Genomic DNA, 13,467 nt, shown 5'->3' with positions numbered 1-13,467 from the left:
CCATATGTCTTGGAATGCTTTTTAAGTCCCTCTCTCTCCTTCTGGGACTCTAATGATGCAAATGTAAACTCTTTTTATTATCCCTCTGGTACTTAAATCTCATTTTCTTTCAGTCTGTTTGCTTTCTTCTGTTCAGATTAGGTAAAGGATAATGATTGGTACTCACATTTACTTATTCTGTCCTCTTATCATTTCCATTCTACCATCCAGCAAGTTTTGGTAACAGAATAAAAAAAAAAGAAAAAAAAATCCATGGAACTACACTACACAAACGGTGAACCCTAAGTTTGACCATGGACTTTAAGAGTACAATTATAAAAATGTGCTATCATCAATTGTAATGAATGTTCCACACCAGTGCAAGTTGTAGTTGGTGGGGTGGTATATGGGAATCCTGTATTTTATGCATGATTGTTCTGTAAACCCACAACTTCTCTGATAAAGAAAAGAAAAATCCTTGTCAGATAATCCCAACATCTGATTTGTGTCATTGTTGCCATCTGTTGATTGCCTTTTCTCATTCAAGTTGCAATTTTCCTTGTTACAGGTATGACAGTGTTTTTTTTATTATTATTATAATACTTGGGACATTTTGAGTATTATGAGACTCTACATCTTATTTAACTCTTTCGTTTTAGTAGGACTCCTTTGAAACTGTGGGTGGGGGTGGAAATCCAGGTTCCCTGTCTGGCCTTCATTGATACCCTGAAGAAAGGTACTTCATTACTGCTCCCCATGTGCTTTCCAGTGACATCACAGAGGGTGTCCTGGTCACTGCTGGGCAGAGATGAAAGACCCGGCTCCTCACCCAGCCTTCTGTAACACCACTCCAGCACGGGTGACAGGAACCTCATTATAGTCAGGCAAGGGTGGAAGTCTGTCTAGCCTCCCCACTCAGCCTTTGCTGACTAGGGAGGGAGAGGCACCACAGACTTTTCTGTAGTATTTAGCATAAGTTGGATAATTATTGTCTTACACTTTTCTTTGTTGATAAGTTACATCTTTCCTGGTTCTTGAGCTAGGGAGAAGTCTTTCCTTGGGGCTTTTTGGTTGTCTTCTCCAGAATCCAGTCCGGGATATATTAGACAAATAAAAAGCCAAAACATGCACTGCCTTGTCATTTCTTAGGTCCTGTGGTCCCAGCTGTTCTGTCTTCCCTTCAGTTTTCAGAGTCTTTAGCTTTAATTAGTGGGAGGAATAGGGAGAAGTGCATTTACTCCTGGATTGACTTTTTAAATATATATATTACTTAATTTAGCTGGAATATACTAGCAGTTTTATAAAATTATGTTAGAAAAGTCTCTCAGAAATAGTGTTTTTTTTTTTTACATCCCCATCCCCACCCCCAAGATAGCTCCCTCATCTTTCTGCTCATTTGCTCGTCGTCTTTAGGAGGTACCAGGAACCAAGCCTGGAGCCTCCCATATGAGAGGCTAGTGCCCAGTTGCTTGGGCCACTTCTGCTCCCTGCTGATTGCATTGTCTGCTTGTTGTGGCATCTGCTTATTGCAGCGTCTGCTCAGGATGGTGTCTGCTCATTGCAGCAGTTGCAGTGTCTGTTTGTGGCTTCTGCTCATTGTGATGTCTGCTCATTGCTGTGTCTGTTCGTTGCAGCGTCTGCTCATTGCAGCATATGCTTGTCATCTTTAGGAGGTACCAGGAACTGAGCCCAGGATTCCCATGGGGGAGGCAGGCACCTAATTGCTTGAGCCACATATGCTCCCAGAAATAGTTTTTTTGTTTGTTTGGTTGGTTTTTTTTAAAGACTTATTTATTTATTTCTCTCCCCTTCCCCAACTCCACCCCGGTTGTCTGTTCTCTGTGTCTATTTGATGCGTCGTCTTTGTCCGCTTCTGTTGTCAGCGGCACGGGAATCTGTGTTTCTTTTTGTTGCATCATCAGCTCTCCGTGTGTGCGGCGCCATTCCTGGGCAGGCTGCACTTTCTTTTGCACTGGACGGCTCTCCTTACGGGACGACTCCTTTTGCGTGGGGCTCCCCTACGCAGGGGACACCCCTGCATGGCAGGGCACTCTTTGTGCGTATCAGCACTGTGCATGGACCAGCTCCACACGGGTCAAGGAGGCCCGGGGTTTGAACCGCGGACCTCCCATGTGGTAGACAGATGCCCTAACCACTGGGCCAAGTCCACCGCCCCAGAAATAGTTTTTGAATATCCAAAAATCTGTAAGAAAACAAACAAAAAACCCTAACACAACCTACTTATAAGGACTCTAATGGTGACATTTTTTAGGGTTTTTCCAGAGTGTAGAAATTCCATTTGTGGCCTATTTTGTTTTAATCACCTTACTTTATGATGTTAATACAATATTGTATTGTTTGGGTTATAGAAACCTGGCACAATTAAATTACAATGCCACAATTAATTTTTGCAATTTTAATGTGCTCTTTTCTTTTTCTTCCAGGGCTGGTGGACTAGGCCTCAATTTTGTTGGTGCCAATGTTGTTGTATTATTTGATCCTACTTGGAATCCTGCCAATGATCTTCAAGCCATTGACAGGTATAATACTAACAGAATTTAAAGTGATCTGCAAACACTTTTAATCTAAAAGTACTCCTGAATTTTTAAGGTGGCTTATAATACGACTGGTTAGAAGAAAAGAGAAACCTTAGGAAAAACGTCTATTTAAGATATTCCTGAACTTTTGAATCTAAATGGTGAGCTGATAATGACCATTTATTTTCTGTCCATCTCAAAATGTCTTTAATATGACAATTAATTTAAGAAGAAAGTGTCAGTTCGTACTACTGCTGGAAAATAGGAAAGGTCACGACTAGTAGATCAGAAGTTCTGAGGAACTCCTGGAAGGAAGAAAGCAAATAGAATCTATATGATTAAGAAGCTAGCAAAGAAGAAAAACCACAATCAAAAGTCAGCAGGAGAGGACAGAAAAACTTCAAACATGAGGTCAACAACTACAGAATGTAGTTGTAAAACAAATTCCTCTCCCACACCCATATGTACTGAGGAGTTGGCTATAACGTGTTCATTCATTAAAGTCAAAAGCACAGTTTCATAAATGTTACAAATAAATGGGGAATCTGCCTGTAGAAATGTTTGTAGAACGGGCATTAGAACCAGATCATAAAGCAGAGCCAACCTGGAAGTAACCCCAGATTGCCACAGGGCACAAAAAAGAGGGAAAAATGTTTGAATAGACCTTTGTGAATGTTTGAATAGACCGATGTGGAAACCCATACCAGCTTTCCTGTACAGTCCACCTAGTTCCTCTTTTGTAATTATGAATGGACAATTAAAAATTATGAGACATGCAAATAAAGCCAACAATGTGAAAGAGAAGAGCCAAGGTGAAAAATAGACCTGGAAGGAAAGAAAATAAGACTAGCATGCTGTTTTAGTTTCTTAGACTGCTCAAGCAAATACTATGAGTTAGCTTAAACAATGGGGAAGCATTAGCTTTTGGTTTTGAGGCCACAAGAAAGTGCAAATCAAGGCATCATCAAGGCATGCTTTTCTCCCTGAAGACTGGCATTCTGGGACTGACTACCGGCAATCTTTGGCATTTTTGTCTCATGGTAAGGCACATAGTGGTATCTCCTGGTCTCTCTTCTCATCTGGGTTTCAGCCTCTTGCTTCCTATGGCTTTTTCTCTCTGTCTGTATTTCATTTGCTTATAAAGGTATCCAGTATGGGATTAAGATACATCCTGATTTAGGTGGGACATACCTTGACTGAAGTAATCTCATCAGAAGGTCCTATATACAGTGGGTTCACACCCACAGAAATGGATTAGATTTAAGAACATGTTTTCTGCCACTGAATAAACTGAGAGAGAGTGCCATACAACATAAACTATAATGTAGCAATGCTCCAATATTTGCTCTTCAAATGCAATGAATGTACCACACTAATGAAAGAAGTTGTCGGGGTTGGGGGATGCTTGTGGGGAGTGGGGTATATGGGAACCTCTTCTATTTTTAATGTAACGTTTTGTGTGATCTGTGTATCTTTAGAAAAAAAACAAACGTTTTTCTGGGTACCTATAGCTTTAAATCATCACAGATAACATGAAAAAAAGGTAACATGAAAAAAAAATACATAGAAAACAAAAATACTTAGGACATGTTTCCCAAAATAAAATAACTCAGTAGAAGTTCTGAGTGATATAATGGAGAGGGCTAAATGTAGAAATCAATAGTATTTTAGAACATAAAGTCAAGAAACAAATATATGTGAAATATGAAAAAAAAAAGAATAGAAGAAAATCCAGAAAGCTATTATCCATCTAATTCCAGAAATAACAGAAAATCAATGTAAAGGTAATAATTGGCAAGATATTTTGGGGAAAATTGTTGATTTTGAAGGGCCACTAAGTATTGAACAGGAATAATGAGTGACAGGGAGAGAAAATATACATAGATACCTCTTGGCAATATCTCTGAATTTCAGAGGTAAAGAGAAGGACTAAAAGATTCCAGAGAAAGAGAATGATTTACAAAAATCATAACCAGGGAGCAGAGGTGGCTCAAGCCATTGGGTGCCTCCCTCCTACATAGGAGGTGCTAGGTTCGGTTCCCAGTGCCTCTTAAAAAAAAGAGAAGACTTAAGCACACAACAAACAGACAGCGAGCACAAACAATGCAGGGACAGGGGGGAGTCTTTAAAAAAAAAAAAAATCAAAACCAATACCAAAAATAAGTTAACAAAAAAAGTGATAAACTCATTTTTACAGATCAGACTTTTCATCTGCTTAATAGATTCTAAATGACAATAGGGTTAAAGATGAATAAAATTCAGATGACATCTGTAAGAAAATTTTTTTGACTTTTAGTGGTAATCAGTGGCTGACGTTTCATTAATATGTAAGAGCAAAATAAAAACATCTGTTGACATTCATGGACTCAGAAAATTAATTACTTATGGTCTGAAAACCTTGCTCAAAGATATAATCCAGCAAGTGAAATACTAATCCATATATGAGAAAGATATAGTATGTAAGAAATAATGGTGTTAGTCAAGGATCTGATATTTATAGTTAAGTCTAAATAATTGTTGATGGTGTAGCTAAGAGGCTTAATGCAGTTGTAAAGAAAATTCTCAAAAATTTGAAGACATGGTATGAAAATATTACTTACAACCAAGAGCTAAGACTATGTAATTTCAGGAAAACATTGGGGATGAGGGAAGGATTGTGTTAGAATTTTCCTCTTGTCTGGAATGCATCAGGATATCTTTATCAATTCCCAGAATTCATGCCAAAATACATTTTTAAATGCTAGCCAAAAATTAAAGGGCAACAACTAAATTAGTGGGCATAATAATCACCCAGGGAGCTTGTTAAAAATACAGGTGCTCACGATCTACTCTCCAGACGCTCTGTTTCTGTAGTTCTACAGTGGGGCACTCCAGTCTACATTTAAAAAAAGAACACCCCAGGTGATTGTGATACAGATGGTCCTCAGACTCCACTTTAATAAACCCTGGAAATTAGATATAAAACTTCCAAACTACAAAAGAAAGAAAAAAACGCAAAGAAAATGGAATTATTTCAGTAAATGATAGGAGGAAAAAGAGTAGATGAAGGGAATTCAGAAAGCATGGCAAATGAAAAACATAAATAAGGTACAGAAATAAAGTCCAGACATGAATTCTGAATCAGTTAAAACTCCCTTCAAAAAGAAGGAATGAGAAAAGACCCTCAGATTGGGGGAAAAGGAAAAGTTAGATATAGGTTTATATTTAAGAGACATATGTAAAATATAAAAATATACAGAAGGTTGGAAATATTGAAAAATATCTAATCTGTGAGATTGTAAAAATTAAGGAGTGGCAATAATAACAAGCAAATTATTAATAAAATTCAGGGGAAAGGCATTAAACAAAACAGTGGTACAATTCATCAGAAAGGTGTCGCAGTCAGTGCATGACAAATCCAGAACTCTACTATGAGGAGAAATGGACACATCTACAATTATAATGGAGGAAACTTAATTTATCCCTCTCAAAAATCAGTCGATCAACTAGGCAAAATAAGTAAGTACATAAATTATTTGAATAACACAGTTATCTAAGTTAATTTAATAAATATATAACTGTATAACAACAGAGAATACTCAGTCTTTTCAAACAATTATAGAGCATTTTAAAAAGTGGCCATATATTTTAATAGAAATCATGTGGCATAGATTCCATTATTCAAAAACCAAAAAAAACTAAAAAAACTAAAAAATAACAATAAGCATTGTAGTTAATAGAAATCTAGATGCACAGGTGTTTTTAAACAATAGTATTATAATATCATTTTTATCATAGTTTTATCCAAATGCATTTGAAAAATCTATATGAAGAGAACATTTTTCAGAAGAATGTAAATTCTTAAGATTGACTAAAGGTGAGATAGAAAATGAGAAAGACAATCATAGAAGAAACTGTAAAGGATAATCAGACTTACCACTTACTAAAGGACTTAGGCCCAGTTATTTTGTTTTGTTTTGTTTTGTTTTTAATGGAGAATTATTTTTTAATGATGCAAATTCATTTTTCAGTGTTACAGAAATAAGTGTCAAAATATTTATTGAACACTTAGTATTTACATAGTGCTCCATTAGGTACTGCGGGCATTCAAACAAATCAGATGTGGATTTCACCTTTTTAGGCACTTAAATTATCCATTACTTTTTGCTTGATAGACATAATTTGGCTTGTAATATACTGTTAACAAGAGCATCCCAGTTAGAATATATGCAGTACTGTGCTGGGTACAGAGCTTTATCCAAAGCAAATTAACCCCAGTTCTTTAAGTGGCAGTAAGAATAAGGACAAAGGAATAATAACAGCTAACATTTATTGTATATACTATAAAACAGCAACTGTCTTCTCAGTGCTTTCTATGGATTAGCACTTTAATACTCACAATTTACTTATTAAATAGGCAACTAATATCATGCCCATTTTACATGTGAGGAAGCTGAGGCGTAAAGAAATTAAGTGACTTGCTTAAATTCACAGCCAGTTAAATGGCAGGATCACCTACTGAATCCACGAGAGCCTATACTTTTAAATAGCCTTTCCATTGAAAGCTGTCAAGGAAAATGGTCAAATAAAAACTGCAGACAAGTCTCCAATTTTATTTTCTTACAGTATTTGTTGTAATTTTACTCTTTTTCATCTGGACCATGAAGAACTAGTATGTTATTTCCAGTATTCCCTGAAAGCTCAGTGTACTGTGCCATGCACAGAGTAGTATTCAATGAAAGTTAGTTGATAACCAAACTAAATGAACAACATTCCTTTTCCTCTCCCTCTCCTTCCACTGACTTCTCTGTGAGGAGGAATGGGTGAAAGGAGGCAGAGGGAGAGGATGTGAGCACCAAATACAACAACATACAAGATGACTGCACTAGGTGAAAATAAATTCCCCCCAAAATGTAACATTCTCAAGCATGTACCAGTACGGTCTTGCCCATTTTCAGGAACAGGTGGTCTTATTCCGGGCATCCAGTGAAGCATCCATGGAGGAGAAGCTATAGGCAATAGATCCTGTAGTTAACCATTATGGTGAGTCAGGTTAGACTTTTAATTAGCTCTATGATTAGTATCCAAAAACTTAGGATACTAGCCTATGCTGCAGAGCCTGGACTTTGCTTCAGAGTCCTTGAGTTAAAGTCTCTGTGGGTGAAGATTGTGAATCTGCTTTGCAACAGGCTTTCCAGTTAACTATGCTTCCCCCAGTGTTGGGTTTGTTTTTTTTTTAACTTAAAGTTTTTTTGAGATATCATTGACATACAATACATTGTTTAAATTGTACAAATTGGTGAGTTTTGACATACATGTATACCTGTGAAACCATCACCACAGTCAGTATAGTGAGCACATCCATCATCGCGCTAGTTTTACTTGTACCCTTTCATAATCCATCCCTCCCTCCCCTCCTCACTGGCTCCTTCGCATCCTTAGGCAACCACTGATTTGCTTTCTGTCACTGTGGTTTGCATTTTTCATTTGGGAATACAAGCTATTCATAAGCATAAAACTGTCATAAAAAGAAAAATAGGAATTGAGGAAAAGTTTTGGGTTGGTGGAAGGTGATGTCTGTTACAGAAATGAAGTTGATTTTTTTTTTTTCGATAGTACTTTTTTCTCAATAGCTATGTTTAATATGAATTTGTATTTTTGAGTTATTATTAAATATAGCATATCAAAACAATAAGTTTCTTTAAAAATTAATTATAATTCTAATAATGTTCCATTTTTAGGTCCAAAAGCTACCTCTTGAACCCAAAGTTGTTTCAGTTGATTTCTGTTTGTCTTTGTTTTTATCTTTTTGCAGAGCATATAGGATTGGGCAGTGCAGGGATGTCAAAGTTCTTAGGCTGATATCCTTAGGAACTGTGGAAGAGATCATGTATTTACGTCAGGTATATAAGCAGGTAAATGTATTTCCCCTTTTTAAATTAGAAAGTAACCACTTGTCTGTTTTTTAAAATTAGGGACAAATTTATGTAAAAACAGGAGTTTGAAATTTTAGTCTAACTAGACTATAGAATTTAATAATATGAAATATATTCTAGACTGTACTTCTTATGAAATAGATTCTTAGGTTCATTGAATTTTAGAGCTGAGAATTTCATAAAGCAGTACTTCAAAACCATCAGTGTACATATGAATCACCCAAGGATCTTGTTAAAATATAAATTCTAATTTAGTAGGTATGGTGTGGGGCCCAGGATTCTTTGTTTCTAACCAACTCTAAAGTGTGCTAATACTACTAGTCCAGAGGCCACAATTTGAGTAGCAAGGTCACAGCTCCCCCAAAACTAGGAATCCCCACAGCTCTCTGGAATTTGGTCATCACCTAGACCAACTTCCAGCTTTGAGGTACCTCCTCTGTTCCCTCTAGTTCCTTTGCTACCATTTTCTACATGTGCCATTACATGAAAAAAGATGGGGGAACACTGCCTTTGAGATATCTAATGCAACCTTTTCATGTTGTATATAATGAAACTGGGACCAGAGACACCCCAGTGAGTGACATTACAGGAACAGAACTCAAGTGTGTTAACTATGGTGCTAGTGCTTTCAGTATTCATCTAAAATTGCATGAACTCTTTTATATCCTTAGGATATCAATTACTATTCCATTCATGCCTCTAAGTGAATAAAGTTTATTTTGTTTAGGACTGCTACCTTGAGAAGATTTGGTGTTGAGGTTCAAGTTTAATTATAAATATTAAATTTGAATTGTTCACTATATATTCAGTTGGCATCTATTTAAGAGCAAACATCTGCCACATGTGGTGATAGTTAACCTAAGAATGATCCAATCTTAAATTTATGCTATTTTCTTAATTCTAAAAATAGAAGTGTACACAGCAGTTTTTGTTTGTTTTCTTAAAGCATTTAGCTCTATAAGAAACCTTTCATCTTTCTGTTCTTTGAAATAGCACAGCTATTTGAAAAAAAAATTTTAAGACAAATTTGGGGAAAAGTAGGATATATATATTTTTCATTTTAGAAATAGTTCTTTAGTACCATCTTAGACTTGTTGCAGTCAGGTGTTCATTTTTCTCATTTCAGTAAGTATATACATTTCTTTTTCACCCGTTCATCTAACTCATTTAATGAAAAAAAAAATAACTTGTTGGATGGGGAAAAAAGCTTCAGAAGGTGAGGGTAATTGAAATATTTAGATTTTATATGAGAGAGTTGCTTTTTAAATATTTTACAAATGTGAGACACTTAGGAAAGATTCAGCTACACAACTTGGCAGACACAAAGATGTGGCAATCATGTGAATAAAAGGTATTAAATCTGGTTTAAAGAATGTGGAGTTTATATAATGGTGCATATGGAGCACAGACTTTAGCCTCCCAACTGTTCCTCAAATCTCTTGTGGAAAAAAAAAATCCAAAAGTGATCTAAAAATAAATATAACACAACTGTAAAAATGTTAGAAAGCAAAAAGAGTTTTCCTTTTGGCCCAGAAATTATTAGGAATCCTGAAAGACAGAAGGCATTTGGGATCAGATTAAAATAAGAAACCATGCAAAATTCAATCAGAAGACTACTGGTGCAACTTGTGAATATTCCAAGTTTAGAGTTAGTGATACTAAAATGAGAAGGGAGCCTTCGGGTAACCGGTACTCCCTCCTTGGGATATCATTCATGATAAAACAAGGTGGTTTAACCTTTGCAGTCTCTTACCCCAGGTGACCAAATTGCAGTCAGCAGAGGTGTCAGTTCTCAAATGCAAACAATAAGTGGAAATCCTGGGAGTAAAGAAGTGAGACAGAGCTTTACATTTTTGCTGATCTCTTCCTTGTCCAGAAGACTGAATACTTGCAATCCTCCCAATAGTCACTAGAGTAGGCTGTGATAAGCATGTAAAGTACTTAAAGGCAGGTGAAGAATGAATCACAAAAACAAAGCTAAAGACTCAATCAAAAATAATCCCTGAGTTTATGGAAAATACCACTGTGAAACAGGCACTGTAAGTGACCTGAACGATGCCCCCAAAGATATTGGGTCCTAATCCCTGGAACCTGTAAATGTGACCTTACCTGCAAAAGAATTCATTAAGAATCCCTAAAATGGAAAACTCCAGAGATAGGCTGAGTAGCAAAGAGGAAATATTCACCTAAAAGAAAGAAAGGGTCAAGCAATTTTCCTAGATTACAAAGCAAAAAGACAGAAATTGAATACATATTAAAAAAAAAAAATAGGAGAAATAGAGGCTGTTACATGTAGATATGCCCAAATCAGCCTTATAGTTGGAACCAAAGAAAGAGAATGGAAGTAGCCCCAAATAAAAGAAGAAACATTTAAAAAGTAGAAAACAAGAGGCCATTGATTATATGGGCCCACCAAGTGCTTACTAGGATGAATGAAAGTTAGATTCACACTTGCACCATCTTTCTTTAGTTGTAAAACACCGAAGATAAAGTGAAAAATCCTTGAAATTTCCAGAAATAAACTTTTCTGGAAGAAAAAAAAAGCACATTACCCACAATGGCACTAGAATTAGATAGATATTGTAACTTCTTATTGACACTGGATACCTATGAGCAGTGACTTCAAAGGAAGGAAAAGGAACCCTACATTGTTAAAGAAACCAAATTTGTAATCCAAAACTTTCCCACATAGAAAGATCCTAGCCCAGATGATTTCAGTGGTAAATTCTGTCAACATATAATATTCTTTTTGATATAAGATAGAAGATGTGGGAACACTTCTAAATTTATTTTGTAAAGAAGAATCCTGATAGCAAAACTTGACAAAGATATTACAAGAACAGCAAATTACAGACCAAATCTCTTGTGAACATAAATATAAATTTAGCAAAACATTAGCAAATTGAATTCAATAGTATATAAAAGTAATAACACACCATGAAAGAATGGAATTACTTCAGTTTTGCAAGATTAGTTTGATATTTAAAAATCAACCCATGAATTTCATCATATTCTCAAACCAAGGGAAAACCATATCATCTCAATATATGCAGAAGAGATTTTTTGATAGAATTCATTGTGCATTCATAATAACAACTCAAAGCAAGCTAGGAATAGACAAGAACTTCCTCAGTCTGAAAAAGGATACCTGTGGAAAACCTAGACCTAGTTTCATACTTTAAAGAAAAAAATACCACTTTTCCCCTATGGTTAGGATTTCCTCTTGCATCACTTCTTTTTTTTTTTTTTTTGCCATTCTTTTTTTTTTTTATTGACTTTGTAATAATATTACATCAAAAATATATATGTGAGGTCCCATTCAACCCCGCTCCCCCACCCCCCCTCTCCCCCCCCCAACAACACTCGTTCCCATCATCATGACACATCCATTGGATTTGGTAAGTACATCTTTGGGCACCTCTGCACCTCATAGTCAATGGTCCACATCATGGCCCATACTCTCCTCCATTCCATCCAGTGGGCCCTGTGAGGATTTACAATGTCCGGTGATTGCCTCTGAAGCACCATCCAGGGCAGCTCCATGTCCCAAAGACGCCTCCACCTCTCATCTCTTCCTGCCTTTCCCCATACCCATCGTCCACCATGTCCACTTTTCTCAATCCAATACCACCTCTTCTATGTGGACATTGGATTGGTTGTGTCCATTGCACCTCTATGTCAAGAGGAGGCTCAAATTCCACATGGATGCTGGATGCAATCCTCCCATTTTCAGTTGTAATCACTCTAGGCTCCATGGTGTGGTGATTGTCCTTCTTCAACTCCATCTTAGCTGAGTGTGGTAAGTCCAATAAATCAGATTGTAGGTGCTGGAGTCTGTCTTGCATCACTTCTATTCAGCATTGAACTAGAAGTCTTAGCAGTTGCAATAAAGCAAAGAAAAGAACAAAAGAGGAAAAATATATATATATATAAAAAGAAAAAAACAATTTATTCCCAGGCCTCATGCCTGTGTATGTAGATAATCCTATGAAATATACAAAAAACCTACTAGAGCTACTAAGTAATTTAAGCAGGGTCACAGGATATAAAGTCAATATGCAAAATTCAATTCTCTTTCTATATGCTAATGACAAGAAATTGAAAAATGAAATTTTTAAAAAACAATGACATAGTATCAAAAAATATTTGGACTATTTAGGCAAATTGTGTATAAGACTCTACATTGAACACTGCAAAGCATTCAAGAGAAATAAAAGAAGTCCTAAGTAAATGGAGATAAGTACCATATTCATATATTCATAGATAGGAAGACTCAATATTGTTAAGAGATAAATTCTCTCCAAAATGATTCATAGATTCAACACAATCTTAATCAAAATTCAAGCAGGTTTTTTTATAGAATTTAATAAGCCGATACTAAAATGTACATAGCAATGGAAGGGCAATCAATAGCCAAAATAATCTTGAAAAAATGGGCACAAAGTTGGAGGACTTACACTATATGATTTCAAGACTTTCTATAAAGCTACAATATAGTATTGACTTAAGGATAGATGAATAAATTATTGGAACAGAATAGAGAACCCAGAAATAGATAACATATACACAATCAATTGATCTTTTGAAAAAGGAATCAAGATAATAGAGAAATGAAAGTCTTTCAATAAGTGGTACTAACAATCATATTTATGGAAAAAACTGTGACCCTACCTCACATCTTGCAAAAATAATAATTTAGAACAGATTATAAATGTAAATATATATGCTAAAATTATAAAGCTTCTGGATGAAAACTTAAAATAACTTTGCAATCTTGGAGCAAGCAGATTTTTTATAGAAGACACAAACCATAAAAGACAAAAAAATTGAGTTAATGAAAATTAAAATATTTTCACACCCAAAGACATTGATAAGAAAATGAAAATGCAAGCCACAGACTAGGAGAAAATATTTTCAATAACTGTGTGACAGAAGACTTGTATCCAGGATAATAAATAATAAAAGATGAACAAACCAATTTTTTTAAAATGGGCAAAATCTTAACTGACAGTTCACATGAGGCGATGTATAAAGGC

At 35.7% G+C, this 13,467-nt stretch overlaps 1 protein-coding gene across 4 annotated transcripts in view; it reads left to right on the top strand.

The window, feature by feature from the left end:
• Positions 1 to 13,467, top strand: part of ERCC6L2 (ERCC excision repair 6 like 2) — a 126,719-nt gene that overhangs the window by 66,821 nt on the left and 46,431 nt on the right. For all 4 annotated transcript variants that reach the window (XM_012530015.4, XM_058301551.2, XM_071216640.1 and 1 more), the window contains 2 exons: positions 2,424 to 2,519; positions 8,311 to 8,410. In XM_012530015.4, the coding sequence (XP_012385469.2) occupies positions 2,424 to 2,519; positions 8,311 to 8,410 (196 nt within the window). The remainder of the gene's footprint in view (positions 1 to 2,423; positions 2,520 to 8,310; positions 8,411 to 13,467) is intronic.

The sequence above is a fragment of the Dasypus novemcinctus genome, chromosome 8 (assembly GCF_030445035.2).
Source record: "Dasypus novemcinctus isolate mDasNov1 chromosome 8, mDasNov1.1.hap2, whole genome shotgun sequence".
NCBI lineage: Eukaryota > Metazoa > Chordata > Mammalia > Cingulata > Dasypodidae > Dasypus > Dasypus novemcinctus.
Note: the sequence above shows the minus strand (reverse complement) of the source record. Positions and strands in the feature narration are given on the sequence as shown.